The 25,103-nt window shown below is 45.9% G+C and overlaps 1 protein-coding gene across 1 annotated transcript; it reads right to left on the reverse strand.

Moving 5' to 3' along the window:
* Window positions 1-14,920: 14,920 nt before the first annotated feature.
* LOC119178089 (uncharacterized) lies at window positions 14,921-25,103 on the reverse strand. The gene is made up of 3 exons (XM_037429252.2): window positions 24,948-25,103; window positions 20,677-21,373; window positions 14,921-15,571 (listed from the first exon to the last, which is right to left on the reverse strand). The coding sequence occupies exons 1-3, from the start codon at window positions 25,054-25,056 to the stop codon at window positions 14,998-15,000; spliced, it is 1,380 nt and encodes a 459-aa protein (XP_037285149.2). The 5' UTR covers window positions 25,057-25,103; the 3' UTR covers window positions 14,921-14,997.

Below are 25,103 nucleotides of genomic sequence, written 5' to 3' on the forward strand. Positions count from 1 at the left end.
AGCACTTGCCTCACAGCCCTTGGACGCAAGGGTATGAACGAGTGAGGCACTTGTGCTAATGCCATACATATCCACCATCGTTCTTATTATCACCAACTTTTGTTATCTACTCACACCACACACACCTTTCACGGCATGGTCATGATTTTAATACTTGTATGTTCTTACCCGCCTTACGGCGAGGAATTTTATGGCCCTTATACAGCCGCTTATCACAATCATTGTCCATATTTTTAGTAAGATGAACTGGCGCTCTTTGGCCGTGAAATGGCCCTTGCGCCACAAAAAAATCAAACATCATCATCAATACCGAGTTTGGTACATGTGAATCTAGTGAAACGGCCGCGAGCTGATCATGAGCGTAGCATGTAGTCATGCTGCTACATGACACGCATCTCATGTTTATTATGTTTTCACCAGTAACACACCTTCGTCATCCATTCACATCCCCCCGCAATACCGAATTCGGTATAAGTGAAGCTAGAGAAACGGCCTCCAGCGCATCATGAGCGTGGCATGTAGTCATGTTGTTACATGACATGCATCTCATGATTATCATGTTTGCGCCAGTCACATACCTTCGTCATTCATTCACGTACTGTCATACCAAGTTTGGTATATCTGACGCTAGCGAAACGGCTGTGAGCACATCATGAGCGTGTCATGTAGTCATGTTGTTACATGACACGCATGTCATGAGTTTGATGTTGGGGTATGTCGCGTGTGTTCGTCATGCAGTCACGTCATACTATTCCAGTTTTTGCAACATATCATGTGAATGCAACCACCGCAAGAGCAGCAAGACTATTACATGTAAACCATGACATTTATACATATCATGATTTTCATGTTATGACTTGTCGGTTATGTTCTTCATACAGTCATGTTATATGATACCAAGTTGGGTATTGATACCATTATCTGAACGGCCAGGAGAGCTGAAATTCGTAGGTGGCTAGATAGACAGATGGACACGCTGAATGTCGCCGAAGTTCGCCATGAAATGTTTTGCATATAGAACCTCTGCACAGCTGAGTTTTCACTGTTCACGTGAATTCACTCGCATGCAAGGACACACTAATGAACGCGAGCTTTTTTTAAAGTCTTGTTTATACTGCATGTGTTTACACTGCACACGAAAAATGAAAGTAAGCAAAAGTAATAGTTTTGTTCCAACTATTACACAACTTCTTCTTTCCTTTGAAGCAGTACTTCAATCGCCAATAAATACCCTTTTTTGCCGATTGGACTATCAGTACACCGTAGTCAAATGTGCACACTATAGGCCTCGTATTTCTTACTGAGAACATGACCCTCTGTATAATAAACATAGATCCGACATTAACCGCAGGGCGGAGAAAGGCTCCGAGTGACATACATCGAGAAGACATGGCTCTTGAATACTTCGAGATTCACGGATGCTTCGCGCCCCGCAGGGGCGCCTGCGCAAGTAGGCGTTTGGTGTGTAGCGACACCACGGACCCGAGCTAACGGGGGAGATTCTACTCCCTCCCACGCCTAGCCGTGCGTGGCTTTGCCGTGTCCGGGGAAAGGGGATCCTGGGGTTGAGCTGACGCTGGGTGATTGGACCTTTAAAGAACCCCGGTAGAGGCAACACTTCCCTTTGGCCCCGGCTTCACGTAGACGGCACCCCTGGGTGGGTCAGCCCAGGGGAAATCGGCAGTCGCCTTTTCCTATCTCTCTCTCCCTACATCTTCGTCTTTCTTACTTTTTTAGCTTTCCTGTCTACTTCTCTCTTCTGTTTACTTCCAATTTTCCTGGCGGCAAGGGTTAACCTTGTGCAAATAGCCTACCTGTGTCTAGGCGCATTGGGTTTTGGCAGTGTTGTACGGCGGACGTCTGCATGCTTGCAGCCCCTGCAAACTTGCAGCGTCCCCTTGTTGGGCTCCGTGGTGGGTGGCCGCGAACGCTGCTGAACAAAAATAAGACCGGCATGCATGGAGCATTCCCTCAACTGTCTGATCGTACCGGCCTAAAGCGGGTACGCACCGACGACATAAATTTCTTCAACCAGCAACAGAAACTTTTCCCCACTTCCCCGTCATTCACTGTGAAAATACCGGAAAGCAAGCCAGGACCGTATCTCCTTTCGTAGTTGCCAGGTGTCTTACTGAAACTCTCGGGGCTGGATACAAAGTAACTAAAATGGCTAGCGGAGACCTTCTTCTCGAAATTCGGGACAACGCACAATTTGTAAAGCTAGACAGCCTCTCAACGTTTGGTGACGTACTGATCACCGTAACACCACACAGATCTATCAACGTCACTCGCGGAGTGGTATCTGATGCAGACTTACTTGAACTCACCGAAACTGAACTTTTGGAAGGGTGGAAGAGCCAAAATGTCAATAATGTACAGAGAATTATCATCAGAAGAGATAATAAGGAAATACCAACGAAACACTTGATACTCACGTTTGCATCCAGTAAACTACCAGATTCCATTCAAACAGGATACACAAAGACATCTATAAGGCCGTATATACCAAACCCTCGTCGTTGCTTCCTATGCCAGAGGTATTTCCATGGCTCTAAAACCTGTCGTGGTCGCCAGACTTTTGCACAATGTGGAGTCCTAGGCCACGTGTCTGAGAACTGGAAACAACCGCCACACTGTGTAAACTGCGAAGGAAACCGTGCCGCATATTCACGCTCCTGCACATACTGGAAAAAAGAAAAAGAAATACTTACATTAAAGGTGAAGGAGAACATATCTGTTAAGGAAGCACGGCGAAAAGTCGCTCCTTTCTATGGACCTACATACGCTGATGCGGCGCGACAGGGAGCACCGCCGCACCAGCCCTCGCCACTCCTTCGGCCCGCGCATAGCGAGCCGGCGGTTGTGGCACCAGCGCCCAAGGCGGCTGTAGCCATGGCTACACCGCGTACTTCCAAACAGAGACCGGAGACTCCAGAGTCTTCGGGTCTCACCAGGCGAGACCCGAAGACTCTGGATTTCGGGCCTCCCCTCCGAAGTTCGGATTTCGGGTCCGAAGTTCGGATTTCGGACCCGAAATCCGAACTTCGAACTTCGGAGACCCGAACTTCGGAGACCCGAACTTCGAACTTCGGAAATCCGAACTTCGGAGACCCGAAGTTCGGATTTCGGGCCTCCCCTCACCAGGCGAGGCCCGAAATCCGAACTAACAGCCCGCACGTGCGGGCATCCAGTGCCTCCGAGGAGGCAATGGATACGTCGGCACCCTTGGTGCCGAAAGAGCGGCGTGGCTCCTTGGAGCGTGCCAAGAAAACAAAAAAGCAAATAACAGGGCCTGGTAACGGCCCTGTTAAGTGAACTCAAACTCCCCGTCTAAACAGCCACTCGCTTTTCGTACACACAGCATTATTTTACATTCTACATGAACACTCAAATTATACAATGGAACGTCAGGGGCCTTCTCAGAAACCTCGACAACATCCAAAATTCTTACATGAACACTCACCTAAAGTGCTGTGTGTACAAGAAACTCACCTTAATTCAAAACACACAAATTTACTTCGTAATTACGTTATTTTTCGAAAGGACCGTGATGATGCCATGACATCATCCGGAGGTGGTGCCATCATAGTGAATCAAGGAATGCCATGCACACACTTACAACTCCAAACATCCCTTGAGGCAGTGGCTGTTTGAGCGGTTCTTTTTGACAAACTGATCACAATGTGCACTATTTACATTTCTCCTAGCTATCAGCTGCAAAAAGGTGATTTACATTCTTTAATTGATGAACTTCCGGAACCTTATGTTCTCCTTGGAGACTTTAATGCGCATAGCAGGCCATAGGGTGACTCTCGGTATGATGCGCGAGGTCGACTGATCGAACAGTTCCTTCTCTCGTCCAGCGCGTGTCTCATAAATCGAAAAGAACCAACCTATTATAATCTCGCCAATAACACCTACTCCTCCATAGACCTAAGCATAATATCTCCATCTCTTGTGTCTCTACTCCAGTGGGAAGTCGTAAGTAATCTAAACGGAAGTGACCACTTCCCCGTAGTTTTGAGCACAAATACAGTAACTGAGTGTCTACCACGTGTTCCCAAGTGGCTCATAAACAGAGCCGACTGGGAACAGTTTTGATTGATTGATTAGTAGTGTTTATTGGCGCAAGGGCCAGATATGGCCAAAGAGCGCCAGAGCGATGATAATGAATTGTGGGATGTGCAGTGTACATAAAACAAATGTGACGTGGCTGTAAATGGGCCTAAAAACAGTCGCTGTAGGTGTGTAAAAATAGACATATGGTAAAATTATGGCAATGACAAATGATGTGAGCTATGGAGACATAAAATGATTTAAAAGTGATAAGTATGTCAAATAAAAACTTGGCATGGAGCCCTTAAAACAAGAGCATGGAGGCCTGGGCTCATTGAAATCTTCTATCACAGCAGCATCCTCTGAACAGAGGATGTGCTATGAACCTGTTGGGCTAAAAACATTCAATGTTGGACTAAACACATTCAGTACTACATCCTTTAAAAAGCTTAAAACTGATTTCGTATTAAAAAGCGGCTCTTCACCGAGAAACCTAATCGGATGTAAAGGAAGATTATAGCGGTATGCTAAAGCAAAATATTTCTTTCTCTCCCTTTCAGCTTCCGCACACTCCAGGAGGACGTGGAGGACGGTTAGCCTGTCACCACATCTACCACAAGTAGGGGGTTCATCGCCAGTCAGAAGAAAGTTATGAGTACCATAAGTGTGTCCTATTCTGAGGCGACAGAATAGGACATCAGTTCGCCGTGTTCTTGTAGCGGAGGGCCAGTAACCCAACCGCGGCTTAATCAAATGAAGCGTATTATTTATTTCTGTGTCCCACAAGCGTCGCCAGTGGTTTCGCAGTTTCTTTCGTAGAAAGGGCTTTAGATCTGTTGCAGGGACAGTAGCGGTGGGGTTAATAGCGCGCATTTTAATTGACGTGGCCATTTGGTCAGCTAACACATTGCCCTCGATACTTCTATGGCCAGGTACCCAGCAAATAGTAACATGCTGGTTGGACATATACGCTGGTTGGACATATACGCTGTACACAGAACGGAATATAGCTCAATTATTATCGGATTTCTGAATATGAAAAGGGATCTTAATGCATTTACGACGCTTAACGAGTCTGTGAATATAATTGATTTTTGTATGTTTGATTTCCGTATATGCTTCACAGCGGACAATAGTGCATAACCCTCAGCCGTAAATATACTTGTTTCCGGGTGCAGCACGCCGGGTTCCGAGAAGGATGGTCCGACGGCTGCATAAGCCACCCCTGCATGCGACTTAGAAGCGTCAGTATAAAACTCTACGCATGAGTAGTTAGACTGGAGTTCTCGGAAATGCATTTTAATATGTGCTTCTGGTGCGTGTTTAGTGATCTCAACAAATGAGGTGTCACAGTGTATAAGCTGCCACTGCCACGGCGGTAAAAGTATCGCTGTGGGCGTAGGACAGAGTTCCAGCAGCGGAACACCCATTTCCTCACATAAGTTTCTCACACGCAAGGAAAACGGCTTTCTCACTGTGGGTCGATTATGGAAGAGGGTGGCAGCGCTCATATCGTTTATAGTTGTATAAGATGGATGCTTGATGTTTGCACGTACCTTTATAAAATATGTGAAACTGCTATAGGATCGCTGCAGGCGAAGTGACCACTGATTCGACTCTACATAGAGGCTCTGGATCGGGCTTGTCCTGAAAGCACCGGTTGCAAGTCGAATACCCAGATGGTGAACGGGGTCTACGATTTTTAATGCACTTGGCGTTGCGGAATGATAAATTATAGAGGCATAATCAAGGCGCGACCCGACAAGGCTTTTGTATAACTTCAAGAGGCACTTTCGATCACTACCCCATGTTGTACGTGACAGGAGTTTTAGGACGTTCATCGCTTTCAAACATTTCATTTTGACATATTTAATATGGGGAATAAACGTAAGCTTAGAATCTAAAGTGGTTCCCAGGAATTTATGCTCGCTGCTTACAGAGAGTTGGTCTCCCTTGATCGCAACATTTAGTTGTGGCATTACCCCTCGTTTTTTGGAGAAAAGTATGCAAGTACTTTTCTTCGTGTTTATTTTAAAACCGTTTTCATCCGCCCATTTAGAGAATTTATTCATTCCAAGCTGCACTTGTCGTTCGCAGACAGACATATTGCATGATTTGAAACTCATCTGCACATCATCAACATACACGGAATAAAACATCGCACTTGGAATGACTGACTGCAGGGAGTTCATTTTTACAATAAAGAGTGTGCAACTAAGCACGCCCCCTTGCTGAACACCAGTCTCTTGGGTAAAAGTTCTAGAGAGAGCATTTCCCACTTTTACGCGAAAGGTTCGGTTAGACAGGTAACTTTTAATTGTGTTTAGTAGTTCCCACGGATGCCCATGGTGACAAGATTGCGGAGAATCCCAAATCGCCATGTGGTGTCATACGCCTTCTCTAAGTCTAGGAATACCGAAAGTACAAACTGCCTATGAATAAATGCATCTCTGATGTATGTCTCTATGCGAACAAGGTGGTCTGTTGTCGACCTCCCCTCTCTGAAACCACACTGAAGGGGGTCTAGTATACTGTTACTTTCTAAAAAGTGGATTAAGCGCCGGTTTATCATTTTCTCATATAGTTTGCATAGACAGCTTGTTAGCGCTATTGGCCTGTAGCTCGCGGCCAAAGACGGATCTTTGCGTTGTTTAAGTACTGGGATGACTATAGCTTCTTTCCATGACAATGGAATATACCCAGCTGCCCACATGTTATCGAAGAGAGTTAGGAGTGTTTTTAGTGCTTCGGGGTGAAGGTACTTGACCATTTCGTATGTTATACGATCAACACTTGGCGCTGAGTTGTTGCAGCACGCAAGAGATGCCTTAAGTTCAGCTAATGTAAATGGGCAGTTGTAAGACTCACTGGATGGACGTTTACATTTAAGGGGCTGTCGCTCTTCGCGTTCTTTGAATTTTAAGAAAGTTTCTGTATAGTTTGATGCACTTGAGACGTATTCAAAGTGTTCGCCTAGGCAGTCCGCCTGCTCCTCTAGGCTCTCACTTCGGCTACTTACCAAGGGTAGGGGGTGTGACTCCCGACCCAATAACCTATTTACCCTATTCCAAACCTTCGTTTCGTCGGTGTAAGAATTTATACTGGAGATGTACCTATTCCAACTTTCTCTCTTTGCAAGACGACGCGTTCTTCTAGCTTGTGACTTCACCTGTTTAAAATTGTCAAGGTTTTCAGCCGTTGGGTAATTTCGAAGTAATCTCCAACCTTTATTTTGACTATTTCGCGCTTTCCGACAATAGTCATTCCACCATGGAATGCGACGCTTATTAGACATTCCTTTAGTTTGCTTAATACATTCGCTGCAGCGTCAATAATAAAATCTGTTAGGTATGCCGCAGCATCGTCTATAATAAAATCAGCAATGTCCCCTCCATCTAAAAATGTGTTTTCTACGAACGGTTCCCAGTTGGCTGACTTGGTGTTCCAGTGAGGAAAGTCAGGCAAGCATGTATCTTCTTTAGTTAGCTTCAACATTATCGGGAAGTGGTCACTCCCAAAGGGGTTCTTGAGAACAGACCACTCCAGATAAGGAATTAGTGTACTCGAGACAATACTCAGGTCTATAGAAGAGTATGTGTTGTGCGTAGTACTATAATATGTTGATTCTTTTTTGTTAAGTAAACATGCACCTGACGAAAACAGAAAGTGTTCTATTAGGCGTCCTCGTGCATGCAAACGGGAGTCGCCCCATAGAGGATTATGTGCATTTAGATCACCAACGACTATATATGGCGGAGGAAGTTCATCAATGAAGCTTCGAAATTCTGTCTTCGAAAGTTGATAGCACGGAGAAATGTAAATAGAAGTAATTGTTAGTAGCTTCCCGAACAGCACTGCTCGGACAGCAACTGCTTCAAGAGAAGTTGGGAGGTTTAATTGCTTACAGGCAACACCTTTATCAACTATTATAGCGACACCGCCCGACGAGGCGGCCGCGTCGTCACGGTCTTTGCGGTAGATGGCATATTGCTTTAGAAAGTTTGTTTGTGTGGACTTGAGGTGTGTTTCCTGAACACACAGCACCTTTGGAGTGTGTTTATTAAGGAGTTCTATAATATCATCGAGGTTATGGAGAAGTCCTCTCACATTCCACTGTAAAATCTGCGTGTCCATTTTAAATGTGTTTTGTACTGTGTGCTCAAGGATAGAGAATTAGCTCACGGACCCTTTCCAGGGGCCGTGACACGAGATTTTTCTTTTTTGGATCGGTCGACGGAGTCGCGCCGATCCTTAGGCGCTTGCTGCGCCCTCAGGCTCGGAGTTGTGTCCATTGCCTCTAGCGAGGCACTGGACAAGCGCTCTTGCGAGCGCTGCAGTTGTTTTGAGGGCCTCGCCTCTAAAGGCAAGGCCTTCGCGGCCCCCAACCCGGAGGTTGGTGGGTCCTTCTTCGACGGCGGAGCAGCACTGGCTGCAACCGCCGAGGGGGCGGATGGCGTCACCGCCGGCTCACTACGCGTGTGCCAGACAGCCGCCGGAGGCCGTCGTGGCGCTGCCCCCTGACACGCCACTTCGGCAAAGCTGGTTTCTGGCAGGTAGGACACCTGCCTTCGTGCCTCCTTAAAGGAAATGTTTTGTTTTACTTCAATTGTAACAATTTCCTTTTCTTTTTTCCAGCGTGGGCATGACCGTGAGTATGCGGCATGCTCCCCATTACAGTTCGCACAGTGAAGAGAGTTTTCACAGGCTTCAGATGTGTGTTCTTCTGCACTACATTTGGCGCAAGTTAGGCGGCCTCGGCAGTTCTGTGAACTGTGGCCGAACCGCTGGCATTTGAAGCATCGGAGAGGGTTTAATATATATGGCCTCACTCGAAGCTTGATATACCCAGCCTCAACGGAGTCTGGCAGTATACTTGAATTAAACGTAAGTATAAGGTGCTTAGTCTGGAGTTCTTTGCCATCCCGTCTCATCCTTATTCGTTTCACGTTGATGACATTCTGTTCGCTGAAACTCTCCAGGAGTTCAGCCTCCGTCAGCCCTAACAGCTAGGTCATCATCTGAGACAACGCCACGGGTGGTGCTCATGGTTCGGTGTGGGGTTACTATTAATTTTGTATCTCCAAATTTCACTAGATTAGACAATTTTTCATACTGTTTCTGATCGCGGAGCTCCAACAGGAGGTCACCACTTGCCATTCTCGATGCTTTATATCCTGGGCCAAAGATTTCAGTCAGAGACTTCGAAACAAGAAAAGGTGAAATTGTTCTCACTGGTTTGCCGGGTGTGTCAGCGTGGATAACTTGGAATCGTGGAAAGGATACTCTTTGGTGACCTAAAAACTGGAATACTTCATCGGTGCGCCCTCTTTTCTGAGGGCGATCAGGGAGTGGGGGGAAGGAACAAGCCATAAGAAAAGGTTTAATTTCGGCAGTGGCGCCAGTCACCCACCATGGAGTCCTACAAGGGGACGCTGCAGTGTCTGTAAGCACAGGACCTGCAGACGCCAGCTGTACACCACCACTATAACCGAATATGGTGTATCCAAGGTAGGATAGCCACACAGGGTTAACCCTTGCCGCCAGGAAACACGGAAGTCAACGGAAGAGAGTAGAGGACAGGAAAGATGTAAAGTGAGAACAAAAGACGAAGATGTAGGGAGAGAGAGATAGGAAAAGGCGACTGCCGATTTCCCCTGGGTGGGTCAGCCCAGGGGTGCCGTCTACGTGAAGCCGGGGCCAAAGGGGTGTGTCTCCTCTGCCGGGGGGCTTTCAAGGTCCAATCACCCAGCGTCGGCTCAACCCCCAGGATCCCCTTTTCCCCGGACACGGCAAAGCCACGCACGGCTAGGCGTGGGAAGGAGTAGAAACTCCCCCGTTAGCTCGGTTCCGTGGTGTCGCTACACACCAAACGCCTACTTGCGCAGGCGCCCCTGCGGGGCTGGGAACAGTTTTATACCATCGCTCGTCTAGGTTGGAATGACATATGTACTTTGAACATTGATGTTGCTGTCAACTTCTTCACAGCGTTTTTGATTGATGCTGCAACAAAATGCATCCCACAAACAAATGGACACCCTGGAAAACGGCGTGTGCCATGGTGGAACTCTGAATGCCGAAACGCGCGCAAACAGCAAAACAGAGCTTGGAGGCTGCTTCAGAACTAACCGACAGCCAAAAATCTTGACACCTTCAAGAAAATAAAGTCTCAAGCTAGGAGAACACGTCGGCAGGCCAGAAGAGAAAACTGGCAGAAGTTTTTATCAGGGGTCAATTCATACACACAGGAGGCTAAAGTCTGGAACATGGTCGGTAGGATAGCAGGGAAACAAGTACACACACTTCCACTCGTAAACACTCAAGGTGATACCTTGGAAGATCAGGCAAACTTCCTCGGTGCACACTTCGAACAGGTGTCCAGCTCATCCCACTATACTGACACTTTCCAAAATTACAGAACAAGAATAGAAAAGCAGAAACTCGAACACAAATGCACTAGATACGAGGCATATAATCGAGCGTTCAGTCTAGCTGAGCTACGAATGTCTCTAAACTCCGGCAGTACTTCTGCCCCAGGTTCTGACCGCGTCGTTTATGAAATGTTAAAAAACCTACCGATCGAAACACGAAAAACCTTACTTTGTTTGTACAATGCTATCTGGTTTTCTGGCACTATCCCTACTTCCTGGAAAGAGGCTATTATTATTCCCATTTTGATAGATGGCAAGGACCCTTCTTCAGCTTCAAGTTATAGGCCTATTGCACTTACAAGCTGCTTGTGCAAAGTATTCGAAAAAATTATAAACTGCCGACTTGTACATATTCTTGAAACAAACAATTTGCTCGACCCATTTCATTGCGGGTTTCGGGAAAGTAAATCCACCACAGACCACCTTGTTCGTATCGAGGCACAGATCAGAGACGCCTTCGTTCATAAACAATATTTTCTCTCTGTGTTCCTCGATATCGAAAAGGCGTATGATACAACATGGCGTTTCGGAATTCTAAGAGACCTGTCCCACCTTGGTGTGGGAGGAAGAATGTTTCATATAATCGAAAGTTACCTGTCAAACCGGATATTCCGTGTCCGTCTGGGCAGTGTGCTCTCGAACATTTGTCCAGGAAACAGGCGTGCCACAAGGTGGCGTGCTTGGTTGCACACTTTTTATTATCAAAATGAATTCTTTGCACTTGTCCATTCCCCGCAATATGTTCTATTGTACATATGTCGACGACGTTCAGCTTGGCTTCAAGTCATGCAACTTGGCCATGTGTGAGCGGCAGGTTCAGCTGGGTTTAAATAAGGTCTCCAAATGGGCAGATGAAAACGGATTTCGACTTAACCCACAAAAAAGCACGTGTGTCTTGTTCTCTCGAAAGAGAGGCATGCACTCGGAACCTGACATTCGACTGAACGAACAACGTCTGTCCGTCAAAGCCGAGCATAAATTCTTAGGCTTAATCTTGGACAACAAGTTGACCTTCGTACCGTACATCAAGTATTTAAAAATTGCCCGCAGCTTCCCTCGGGGGAAGACTGAGGAGGATGCGGAGCATATATTTGGTTAACGGGGTGTTAAAGTGCGACTTACTTGGGTCGATGGATAAATTGGTTAACGTGGTTGTGAAATGGGGTGTTAAATTGCGACTTACTTGGGTCGCTGGCTAAATTGGTTAACGTGGTTGTAGGAGGGGTGTTAAATGAGTGAACACGTACGACACGTATCCCGTTTTCGAAAGTCCGGGTCCTCTTGTCGACGCTTACGTTTCAAAGCGGCCGAATCCGGTGCTGCTGCTCGACGCTGACGTCTCTCAGCGGCTTCACGTTCTCTAAGTTGAGCATCTTCCGCTCGACGCCGACGTTTACGTTCGGCGTCGCGAGCTCTTCTCCGCGCTGCCTTGTCTTCGGACGACGACTTGGTTGCGGTTCCGCCAACACTTTGGCCGGCGCTGGTCGAAGGGACGTCGATCATTGCGACCTCGGACGTCGACACGCCGTACAAACCAACCGACGAGCGGCAACTGAGCGAGCGAGCACCGACCTTGAGTATATATACAGCGCGACGGCGTATGCACTGTCAGCTGTCGAATGTTCGAGAAGGGGGAGAAGCGCAACGGCGCATGTGCGCGCGTCAGCTGCCGATGTTCTCGAAGCGCGACGGCGCATGCGCGCGCGTCAGCTGCCGATGTTCTCGAAGCGTGACGGCGCATGCGCGCTACATTATACAGCTAGCGAATGTTCGTGAAGAGGAGAAGCGCACGCGGTGTGTAGAGGAGGAAGGGATGCACAGATGGTGGAAGAAGGAGGAGGAAGCTTGCGGACGGCGCCGCACTACAAGCCTCGAGTATTAGATGCTCCCCATCTAAAACAAAATGTTTAAAAGCCATGATTGTTATAAAAGTGTTGTCACGTACTATGTGGGGTAGTGATAGGCAATGCCTCATGAACCTCTATAGAAGTCTCATTCGCACCCGCTTAGATTATGGGGCCGTTGTCTATCAGTCTGCTACTCAAAGTGCCTTGAAGATGCTGGACCCCGTACACCATTTGGGCATCCGCCTTTCTACGAATGCTTTTCGCACCAGCCCCGTAGAAAGGCTTTACGTTGAGTCAAATGAGTGGTCGCTTCACCTGCAAAGAACTTACATGTCCTCTGTTTATTTCCTTAAGGTGATAGCAGACAAAAAGCACCCCTCATACTCTACTATTAATGATCTGTCGAGGTACATTCTGTTTCAAAACAGGCCTTCGATGAGGCAGCCCCTCTCAGTTCGCCTGAAGGGTCTAGCTGAAGAAACTGGAGTGTCACTTGAACACAGTTTAATGGCTCCTGTAGCATACCCGCCACGGTGGCAATGGCAGACTATAGACTGCGATGTGTCTTTCCTAGAAGTAACAAAACATGCACCTATTGCCCATATTCGAACATACTTCCTGTAACTTCAACACAAATACACACATTCTGAGTTCTTTACAGATGCTTTCAAGTCCAACTCCTCTGTGTCCTACGCTGCTGTCGGCCCATCCTTTTCGGATGCTGGCCCTCTACCTCCACGCACAAGTATCTTCACAGCGGAAGCTTACGCGATACTGGTGGCAGCTAAACACATCAAACAATTACAAATACAAAAAGCAGTAATTTATACAGACTCTCTCAGTGTGTTAACGGCTCTGAACAGTCTTAAAAAACAAAAAAACCCTGTCCTTGTCTCACTTTACTCCATTTTGTGCACACTCTACACACTCAAACAACATGTTGCAGTGTGCTGGGTGCCAGGGCATTGTGAGATCCAAGGCAACGTGAGGGCGGATCAGCTCGCTGCATCCGTCCATGAAAGCACTGCCCCTACACCCATATTAATCCCGGCCCTTGATCTTAAGCCGTCTCTCAAACGAAACCTCAGGGACTACTGGCAGAGCAAGTGGGATACACACACACAAAACAAACTACACGTTATCAAGCCACACCTTGGCCATTGGCCACCGGTATCAAAATCACGTCTAACAGAGGTAACACTAACAATACTCAGGATAGGACACACATACACGACACACACACATCTTTTGTCCGGTGGTGATCCACCATTGTGTGATAAATGTGGTGAGGCATTAACAGTTCTTAACGTTTTAATTCAATGTAAACAGTTAGACACTCTAAGAAGACAACATTTTCCATTACCCTACCGAAAACATACACCTTTACACCCCTCAATGTTCGTTGGTAGGGAACCGCTTTTTAGTAATAAATCATTGTTAGCGTTTTTAAAAGAAATTCATAATTTTCATATCATATACCCGGTCATTCCGTAGCACAACCTCTCCAGAGAGGTTTTTGCTGCGGTGGCTACACAGAAAAGCACTTGCCTCACGGCTCTTGGACGCAAGGGTATGAACGAGTGAGGTACTTGTGCTAATGCCATACATGTCCACCATCGTTTTTCATTATCACCAACTTTTGTCACCTATTCACACCACCCACACCTTTCACGGCATGGTCATGATTTTATTACTTGTATGTTTTTACCCGCCTTACTGCGAGGAATTTTATGGCCCTTATACAGCCGCTAATCACAATCATTGTCCACATTTTTAGTCCTATGAACTTGCGCTCTTTGGCCATCAAATGGCCCTTGCGCCAAAAAACACCATATATCATCGTCATAAAAAAGTGGGGATGTCTAAGAAATGTAAAAAAAAGGTAAGGCACATCATTGCGAAGCGAACATTAACCGTAGTTTATCTACGGTTTTACTCTAGTAGATAATTCAACATTTATTTCAGCTGGATTAAAGAAGATATTTATTAATAAACATAAGTACTATTTTTGTGGTATAAGGCATCCAATTCGGTTCTGTATTGTCCACAGTGCGCTCAAGAAATGATGCAGCCGAGGGTACATATATAAAGATTTATCACGTCTTCTTAAAGCAGTCCTCGGCGTTGAACTGTGCTTCTATGGAACGTTCCTTCTGAACTCTCATAAATCAGTCATAGAGAAAATTTTATTTTGACATGGACAGGGCTTTAGGCTTTCGCACTATTGTGCGGATGCGCACGTGCGTATGAATAAATATATATATCGATTTAAAAAATTCGGGGGAAGCTGTGTACTACACTACTACTTCTTTTCACTTCTGTGCCTTGTAGCCCGGTGTGCTCAGACTTCGGCGCACGTGAAAGGATTCCAGGAGGTCTAAATTTCTGGAGCCCTCCACTATGACATCTCTCACAATGGTATGGTGGTTTTGAGACGTTAAATCCAACATATCGTCATCATCATCACCCTTGTGCCTAAGTCGCGGTATTTCATGTTACATGCCTTGAATAACTGAAAGGAAGGCAATAATATTTCTAAATATGTATGCAGCGTTTGTGAAGGCGAATGAATGGTACATTTATGTGGAATACTGTATGTAAATGGAAGGTATTTATTCCCGATATAGATGGTAAATTTGTCGAGCGATTTGTTTTCTTCAGAATAGCTAGCCTTTGACTTTTTGTTGGCTGATACCGGAGCCTCCGCTTATCGTTACGGAAAGGCCGGCCGATCCAGCCCCACCGATGCTTGGTCCAGAGGGGCCTCCAGAACTCAGGCCTGAAAGGGAACCGCCCGGCCCAACACCTCCGTTTGAGGGCCCTCCTTGAAGGATGGTGGCTCCCGGTCCTCCAGGACCCCCAGGTCCTACTACTCCTGGTCCTCCTGGTCCTCCTGGTCCAGCACCAGGTCCTGAAGGCATTCCACTTGGTCTCGTGGGTCCACCAATAAATATACCCTCCGCTACACCCGCAAAGAGCTCAGGCGGCAAGCGCGGCTTGGGCCTGAGCTCAGCTTGGCGATTCAGATAGGCGAGAACGGTCTTGATCTGGGTGTCAATGGCCTTGCGCACCAGGGGTTCGAGGCGTCTCTTGACCGATCGCTCAAGGAAGACCTGCGCAGCGCGCAGGAAGGCGTGGAATAGTGGCCTTCTTGAGGGCTGATCTGGCCTCAGGAATAGTTTGAAGCCTTGCAGAAAGAGAATCTTGAAGTTTGTCACGTGAATCTCTTGAGCTCCCGTCCTGCAAATAGAAGCAACGCAGTTAAAATGTATGTAGTATGTAGTGAACGCCGAGTGTTAGGGCCTAATTGAAGCTTGTACGTAGTTGACGAAATACGCTAACCATTACCACAAAACATTTTCAGATGTACGGGGAGCCCTTTGGTGCTAGTATCATCTTACAACTAATAAACGTTCAGTACTTTTACAGGGCCTGAATTGAAAAAAAAGAGGTAGTAAACGTGGTGATCTAATAATGGGTGATGCATTTTTTTGTATAATAGATGTCATGAGAGTTAGCCTGTTATTGAGCGAAAAGCAGTCACTGGAAAACGTTTTAGATTACCATTAAAAATATGTCAACTCGACACAAATGTAACTCTTGTTGAAATAGTAACAAAATTGCTTCAGTTTAGGCTTTCGGGAGATGTAACCATGATCTTACTAAAAAGTGCTAGTTACCAGTTTTTGTTGGAGCTTTGAAGGGGCCCTGTTACACCACAAAAGAACCTTTAGGGGCGAAGCTCCTGATGCCGTGGGTCTGGGTCGTATGTATGTATGTATGTATGTATGTATGTATGTATGTATGTATGTATGTATGTATGTATGTATGTATGTATGTATGTATGTATGTATGTATGTATGTATGTATGTATGTATGTATGTATGTATGTATGTATGTATGTATGTATGTATGTATGTATGTATGTATGTATGTATGTATGTATGTATGTATGTATGTATGTATGTATGCATGTATGGTAGTAGTAGTAGTAGTAGTATTAGTAGTTGGTAGCCACCATTCGTTTATTCATTGGAATGTCCGCTAAATGACAGTAGTTGTACACGATGAATATTTGATAAAAATATGCGAGATGGCGCTACTTGGAGTGTTTACTAGATGGACGGGCTGACAGACAGACAGATGGACGGAGAGACAGAGGACGGCCGGGTGGACAGACAGACGTATGGACGTACGGATGGAAGCGCGGACGGACGACACACTGGCGGACGGACAGACAGACAGACGTACGGACGGACGGTCTGAATGACGGACGCACGGACGGACAGACAGACAGTCAGACAGACGCACGGAGGGACGTATGGACAAACAGACAGACACTGCAGACGCGTGGACGAACAGATGGGCGGACGCATGGTTGGACGGACGCATGGACGGATGGAAGCAAGATCGAACGAACGGACTGAAAAACGGACGGACTGGCAGATGCTTCGCCCCACTCATCAGTCACACTGTGGATATGCTGTTATTTTCTTATATTTTTGGATTGCGTTTATAGAAAGTTATTGCTGATTTGCGTAGAATGCGTGCGGGAATAGTTTGAGCATTGGTAATAGCACCACCATCAACAGATTTGGTATTTTAATCACGCAATGAAATCACTATATTCCTGCCGACCGCGTCAATTTACAGTAGCCCTCGCCATAACTTCTGCGTGCAGAAATGACGGAGAAAAGCGCGTGTTTGATTGAATAAATGTAGCTTGAGAAGTGATAGAGACGATTCTTGTGAAAGTAGGTAATTCTTGCGTTTCATTTTGAGAGTTTTTGAAATGAACGCAAAGTAGGCACCATTACGGGAAGAACATACTACCACTGCATGAAATCGTTGAAGCGCTGCCTGTGATGTAGCGTCTTTACTTTTGCTCGCTCGGGTCGATCGTACATACGAGAGGCGTTTTCCACTTGTTTTTCTTGATAGTGTGCGCTCGCGAGTGGCGTCGTTTCGCACATTCGGTATCCCTCTTCGAATTCGGAGACTCTTTGTTGGTTGTGCTTTTAAATGCGAAGCATTTATTTGCGTACTGCCGGTTGTTTTCGCCTCTATCGTCGTATCCGTCTATCAATGTAACCGCTTACGTCTGGGGCCTCTCGGGATGGAGCCCTTAACTGGCCTGAACAAAAATTTGCATGGGAGCGTAAGCTTGATTGTCGGATGTGACGCAGTGGTCAAGGCATGACTCATGTCTCAATTCCGGTGCGTGCGTCGTCAAACACTTCTCGCCAAACAATGACATATACCCGCGGTCGGGTATGCGCCACTGGTGTGCGGGTATGGGTCACATGTGATTGACCCTTTGTAGCTACCCAGGAACGACGAGAACGTACATTGGCAGTTTTAGCACGTGAGCGTTTAGAAAACCTGACAATGGCTGCGTTATCTGGACGAATGCAAAAAATAAATGCAGGGTCCCAGCAGGACTCGAACCCAATCATTCTGCGTGACAATCAAGTATTCAGTGACAGAGCCACGCCAGGTGTCGGAAAATACATATAAAATAGAACCTAATGTCCTTCAAACGTCAATTGTGGTTGCAGTGCTGGCTATCCAATTTTATAAACATTACATATGAACTCCTATGATAGAGCCACCACGTTGGCCTAACGTCGATTGTAGTTAGGTGACATACAGTGAAGTTGATTTGTCTAGCAGTGTGCAGGGTTACCATCCTCGCGAGCTCGAGCGGCTCATATAAGAGCGTATCGCTTCTGGTGTTGTTGATGCTTGTGTTCTTGTTGGCATCTTTACGCAAGTGCAAAGAACTCGTCATAGAAACATCCGCAACATCTCAGCATAACTATGTCTGTGCGTGCGACATTTATACATATATTTACGATCATTTATTCACGCATCGCTCAATAGAAAAAAATTACTACACAGTCACCTTCCTTCCCCAGGCTTTGGCATAACGTCGATTCCCAATTTGCTTGGGATCCACCAATATTTTCGTGATAACGCAAAGATACCGTGACGTAAAAATGAAAAAAAAAAGTAGAAGTGTCGTCTGCTCTTCATGCTTGTGGCCACTGAGAGTGGAAAAGTGCTCACCCGACGTTTGTTCTTACGAGGGGTTTTTCTTTTCAGATGTTTCTCCTCCTAAGCAGCATGTTGTTGAGCGCTCCAGGCGGTTGCGGTAATATGAGGGTCCAAATGTTTCACCTTGACGCGTTGTTACTTGTCTCGCCCCTAGTCTTGAAGGGGGGTGGCTGCAGCGCTACGTTGTGTGCTTCTAGGCTAACGCTGTGATCGCTTTGCCGCATGAAACAGGCAACAATAATGGGCATAATTCCTCTGCGTAGGCCCTTTTACTTCATTGAATTGGTGGCGCCCTGCACTGTCAGTGGCGAGTGCAATGTGGATATGTGACCTCGCGAAAAAAGTAAAAAGTGTGACAATAAGCTTTTCTTTCAGTTTTGTTTTTAATAAAAAAAATTGGGCCCTATAACTTGAGACTGTGTGGCCTCACCATTGACCTTCTTGCAGTATTATTATTTCATTCTTTAGTTTACGGAATCCGCAAGTACAATATGAGGGCTTGGCTATGCGTTAGAGGGCCCATCTTATCAAATAAGCACTGGCGATGAGCAAAATATCACTGGCAATAAAAAGGCAGCCTTCGGGGCTGTGCGGCAGCATGTAATAGTGGGGTTTTTTAGAATAGCGCGCCGCAAACCCTTGCGGTATGGTCGCTGCCACTGCACATGCGTCGTAACACGAGCCGCCGTTCGCGTTCCCGGCCCCCCTGCAGAAAATTCGAAATAGCGGGCGGCGTGTGTGGTCCGCATGCGGCCCGCGAAGTGCTGTGTAGCAACCGTGCATTTGGATTTGCTGTCGCAAAAAATTTCCTAAACATTTCCCTAGGGAAAGGAAACGCTATTCTAAATCTCATATGGCACCCGCAACTAAAGCAATACCCGCAACACCTGCAAACGTTACTCTAAAACTCCCTAGTGTTTGCTATATTGTCCGTAACTTTATCGTTTTGACGGCAGGTACGTTGAAACTGCATTACAAGTCGTGAGAGCGTGAGAATCACAAAAGAAATGTTATTTCACTTCTCCGATTACCTTCGAGCAGCAGGGAACTTCCTGCTACTGTAGCAAATTAGTAGGGTTACCAGGGAAGAAACGAGGAGAGCAGCTAAGTATGCTCCACATGCGTGAAGCCAGCTCTCGTGTACGCTAACTTATACAGTGAAAGCTGTTATAGATAACTGTAGTTATCCGCCGCCGCTGCCGGTGTCCATAACCACATCGTGCAAAATCAGAAAACAAAGTACTACCAATGATACAGTGGGGCTCGAACGGAGGTCCGCTGGGTGCCAGCCCAGTCTTTTATACCCCTGAGCCCCACCGGTGCTTCGGACTTGTTGGCACAATTGCCTTAAGCAGGCTTGATGTCGGGAAAGCAATCACGTTAATACGACTTTCAAAGTGTTTAAAAACAGCGAATGAACAAGCAGTCGTCGAACAATGCGAATAGCGTAACGAGTGGGTCGTGCAATACTCCAACTAATTACAAAAACTTATTTTTGCTCAGCTATTAACTGTGGCGCATACCCACTTCAGGCATCATTCCTCGAAATAGTTCAGAGGATACCACGCTTCTCAGAAGAATGACAAAAAATAGCCTAGCGAATGCCGGCCTACTACACTAAAATTTTTAATGTTATTGCCGTAGTGGACATCAAGCTAGTGTTCTCGCACAGTTACCCAATGAATGTCTAGAAAAGGCTCTAAAAGGCCGCTCTTCTAGCTTTCGCTGTGACCGTGCTGTGCTATCCGCGCAGATCTGGCTTTTTTTAATACATATCTAGGTCTATTTGCCTGTATCTTGAAATATGACACCGTATATCACACTATAAGAGGCAGACATATAGTTTTCTCACTCATTAACAAGAATATTGCTACTGAGGAAAAAGCCTTTCAATTTTGAAAAAAACTTTAGTAACCTCCGCAGCTGTTTGTGTTCGACGAAATTATTCACCTTTCCTCTGTGACATCGTTCTCGCTGACGAAAATTTCGCAGTGGTAGTACAATGAGCACGTCGCAATGTGCGCACTTAAGCACTCTGTGCATTTGATAACTTCAAAAAGGGGTCGGCTATGTTTTTACAAAGCCGTTGTTTGGGATATTCGAATGTGCATACTGGCCTTGTGTTGTGCTTTTTGAACGCTGTCTTAAAGGCACTTCACCCGAAGCCAGTATTTATTACACTTCAAAGGCCCTTGTTATGCTGGTAACAAAACGAAGAAGTTTGTTTTAAATGAGCGCAAGTATTTACCATATGATGACAAAAAATCGCTGTGGGAACGTTTACTTACTGTGCTATTTCGAGGATGGCTCGGGCTTTCCTGACAATGACAGTGAAGTGCACGCGCTGTTTTCTTATGTTCTTGTTTGCCATCTGAACGGTGGCTGACGAGTTGGCGTACACGTCCTTGATTCCCAGGTCGAGACCCAGTCGCATTCCGCTCTGGTCAGCCGTCACGAAGCAAGGGCCAGTGCGCCTCACGTGAGATAGGCCGAACACTCTCGAGTTGTAGGTGTGCACGGTGCCTGACATGCGTAGAATACTGTTAAATGGCATCGTTGTTTCGGGAAGGGTGAGTGGGTCGGCCCCGTAGGCCAGAAAGATCTGGCGGACGAGCAGGGTGAAGAGATCAAGCTGTCCATGTTCGGGACCAAATCCAATGAGGTCTCCACCGCCTTCTTGTTCGCCTTGCTCATCAGGCTCGCCGAACATAATCCCCGGCGATCCACCACCTCCTGGACCTTCGGGGCCTCCGAGGCCAACTGAACCCCCCGGGCCGATTCCAACGCCTCCAGGTCCACCACTAGTGCCACTTGGTACTATTCCACCTGACCCAGCTCCTCCTCCTCCCATACTGCCACCGGCGCCGCCTGACCCGATTCCTGGCATTCCTCCCGGTACATTTCCGGATCCTGAGAGATCACTTAGTGAACCTCCTCCCGGTCCTCCTCCACTAGGCACAATAACAGCACCGCCTTTCTGCTGACCTGTTACAAAAATTAGCAAAGCGAGAACAAGTTTCATTAGGTGACATAGTGACTGCTGGAGAAAACTGAGTGCATGCTATTTGTCGAATCTGTCGAAAACGATGGAATGTCGTTTTGCGAAAAAAAAATAGTAGAGAAAGAGAGGCTGCAAAATTTAACCAGTTTAGGATAAAAAGTTTGCTGCTATGCGCTCAGATTTGGGTGCACGTTAAAGAGCGCCAGGTGGTCAAAAGTTTCGGAGCCCTCCACTACGGCGTCTCTCATAATCATATGGGGGTTTTGAGACGAGAAAGTCCACATATCTATCAATCAGTTTGCTGCCATAGACATGGGAACAGAACGAGAGAGAATAAAACATGAAGGTGATTGAAAGAGAGAGAAAAACAGCACATAGCACAGCACACACATAGTCACAGTCCGTCACGCATGAGTCGTACGCAACATCGCTCTCATAGCTGCTTGTCCAAATCGGTTTGCTCAAAAAGCTCACGTGTCGTCGCCTTCACCGGCAATGTCTTTTATCGACGAGATCCAAACATGATTTCAGCACGCACTGGCCTATTTTGAAGATGCGAAAATGACGTATGCGTTTACGATTCTTCGTACATAGATTCTTTCGGAGGTGGAAGTAACTAAAAACGCCGCATAATAATTTATACTTAGGCCAGTTCGTAAGGGTGTAGCGAAGTTCTGTTTTCTGCTCTGTTTTAACTGTTTTGCTGTGGAGAGGTTGAGGTGCCTATTGCCTCGGCTACTCCATATCACAAAGTTCTGCAGCGAAAAAGAAAATAATAATACAGAACGGTACCCAAAAATTAACAATACGGAAAAGAAAAAAAACACATAATAGCACACTGAAACCAGTTCAAATAACATGCCAATACACAGTTTTCTTCTTGCAGTTCATACAGTCATAAACTACTTACACGCACACCTTACTAATCTAATGTCAGTATATACATGACCGCATTTTACATAATACCCATCTCTGGCTGTCAGTCATAGGTGCTTGTCCAGTCCGGTCTCCACTGAAAAGTCTGTCAGGAAGATTATTGCCTTTTTATGGAGATGCATGTCAGGCCATGGTCCAAGTAGTTTGTTTATTGTGAGGGGCCATCTGTCCAAACTTGCTAATTTGTTCTTTATTCTTTCTCTTTCATTCGCGTATTCAACGCATTCTAAAAGAATATGGCGAACATTTTCTTCTGCATGACCACAATGACATTCCGGTGAGTTGGATCGATTTATCTTGTGCAGGAAGCTGTTTGTGTATGCTACTTCCAATCTAAGTCGGTGGTACAATATCTCTAGGTGTCGTGGGAGGTCTGTCGCTGTGTAAAATTTTCTGTGTGGATCAACTTCATAAAGTACCGTTTCCTTTGATTTAGGGCTCTCAAACCACTTCTCCATCGAACAATGGTTAGCTCCTTGCGATATAAAATGTCGAATATCCGCCCCAGACATAGGGATTGTGCAATCCCGTCCTTCCTTGAATGCTTTCTTGGCGAGACTATCAGCATCTTCATTTCCCTTTATTCCAATGTGGCTGGGTATCCGTTGGAATACGATGTTGTGACCCTGCAATGAGGCATATTCCACAGTATCTGCGATACAATGTGCTATTTCACCATTTTTGTAAGGTGATCTCACATTTCTGATTAGCTGAAGAGCAGGTTTGCTATCAGTGCATATCACCCATTTTCATGGCTCGGGATTCTTGAAGATAAGCTTAACTGCTTCAAAGATAGCCACCAATTCAGCTTTCGTCGATGAAGATTTTTGCGATAATTTGTACATATTCTTTTTCTGAATTTCGGGTATAAAGACCGCACAGGCTGACGCTTCTTCTGTGCATGATGCGTCTGTATATATCTTCGTTTTTTTATTATGCATTACATGAAGCTGATGAAGTACCAACTGTGCCGCTACTAGAGGTGCCATGTCTGCTTTCTTCTCTATGCCGTCTATTTCACGGATAACGTTAAGAAGTGGCAGCGTCCAAGGTGGTTTTGAAGGTTTCCATTGTTTCCATTGTAGGTTTCTATTGTAGCGAACTTGGCATTAAAGAAAAAACCGATAGCCATTCGGAAAGCAAAATAGTCAGAAGTTTATTGAAGTAAATAGTATATATACTGTAATTTTGGTAGCAGATTTGTCTAAATGGACACGTTCAATATTTTCATTTGTAAAATACATTTGCAGTAACATTTTTTTCTGATTAAGGTTCTGTTAAAGTATTCCACGATAGGCCAGATATCCAGATGGCTTAATATTATGGTATCATCCCAATTCATTTTCTTCTTTCATCTGAGAGGAAGGGGGAAGAATTAAAGCTTTGGAGACAGGTGATGCAGAAGAACAGCTTCTGCTCTAGGTTAGGTACTTATATTTCTAACAGCTTCGAAACATCCGGAAAGAAAACAAGTTAGATCTTCATACTCCAGAACGTTGCGCCAGGTTATTTCTTGCTCCTTAAGCTGTATCGTACTTTCATCGGCAACGTGCTGTCACATAAGATATCAGTGTAACTATAATGAAGCGTACAAGAAGAAAAGCTGCGAACGTTGCTTTTTTCAAAGGTAATGATAAACAGAGCAGCGTAGGATTTTTTATATGTGTGGTTTAAGGTTCCGAAACCACCATATGATTATGAGAGACGCCACAGTGGAGGGCTCAGAAAATTTCGACCACCTCAGGTTCTTTACCGTGGGCCCAATTCAGAGCAGATGGGCCTACAGCATTTTCGCAAAATGCATAAACCGAGCTGGCATTCAATTCCGCGACCGGCTGGTCAGCAGTCGATTACCTTACCCGCTTGACCACTGCTGTGGGACAGCAGTGTATACATAGGACTGGCCCTCGGGCGCTGTTTATTCACGCGTAACACTTGCATTTTTACAACACGTAGGCCCGTGTTCACAAACCAACGTCATTCTTACCTTGATTTTTCCTTGTTGCTTTTAGTCCTTTATTACGCTTGATGTACAAAACAGGCCAGTATTCATGACCCAACTGTTGTCGCTATCTTTTACCGTATGGTTATTATTGTGCCCTTATAACGCAACTTGTGAGTACAGGAAGTAGAAGAAAACTTTAGGTAAGGCCAAGGTTGGTTGGTGAATACTGGCCGTAGACTAAAGAAGTTCAAGTGGTTTTCTGTCTTTTTGTATGCCAAAGCGCTGGAGCTCTATGACTTGGCGTCTTTGCAGGAACATCGAACACTAACTAGGCCGCCGTCTTATAATTTTGCAGTGGTTCCAGTCATGCTGAGTTGGCCAATTTTCAACACAGATTGACCCAATGCTATACTTGGACTGCTACGAACAGCGAATTTCGTTACGAATTTGTCAATAAAAGGCTACAGTGCCTTCTTAAGAAGCTTAGCAACTTCAATCGTCAAATATGACGCAAATCCTTCGTGTAAAACATAGCATATAAAAAAGGGGCGCGCCTTCGCACTTCATCTATGTCACTTTCGCGCCTTTTATTTTTAGCCTGACCTTCAGCAAGCTTGAGAATAAATTCTGCGTACGTGCAGAATAATGAAAACTTTGATGTCCATGTCTGTGCTTACCATAGGCGCTGGCCACACAAACCAGCAAGAATATTGCTCTCCGCATCTTGGGCAGCTTGTGTCTTCCACGCCGCCGCGGCACTGTCTGGTCGTCCGAGAGGGATCCCATACCTTTTTCTTACATATGAAGGCCTTTCATACTCGGCCTTGGAATGG

Source organism: Rhipicephalus microplus, chromosome 1 (assembly GCF_043290135.1).
Source record: "Rhipicephalus microplus isolate Deutch F79 chromosome 1, USDA_Rmic, whole genome shotgun sequence".
Taxonomy (NCBI): Eukaryota; Metazoa; Arthropoda; class Arachnida; order Ixodida; family Ixodidae; genus Rhipicephalus; species Rhipicephalus microplus.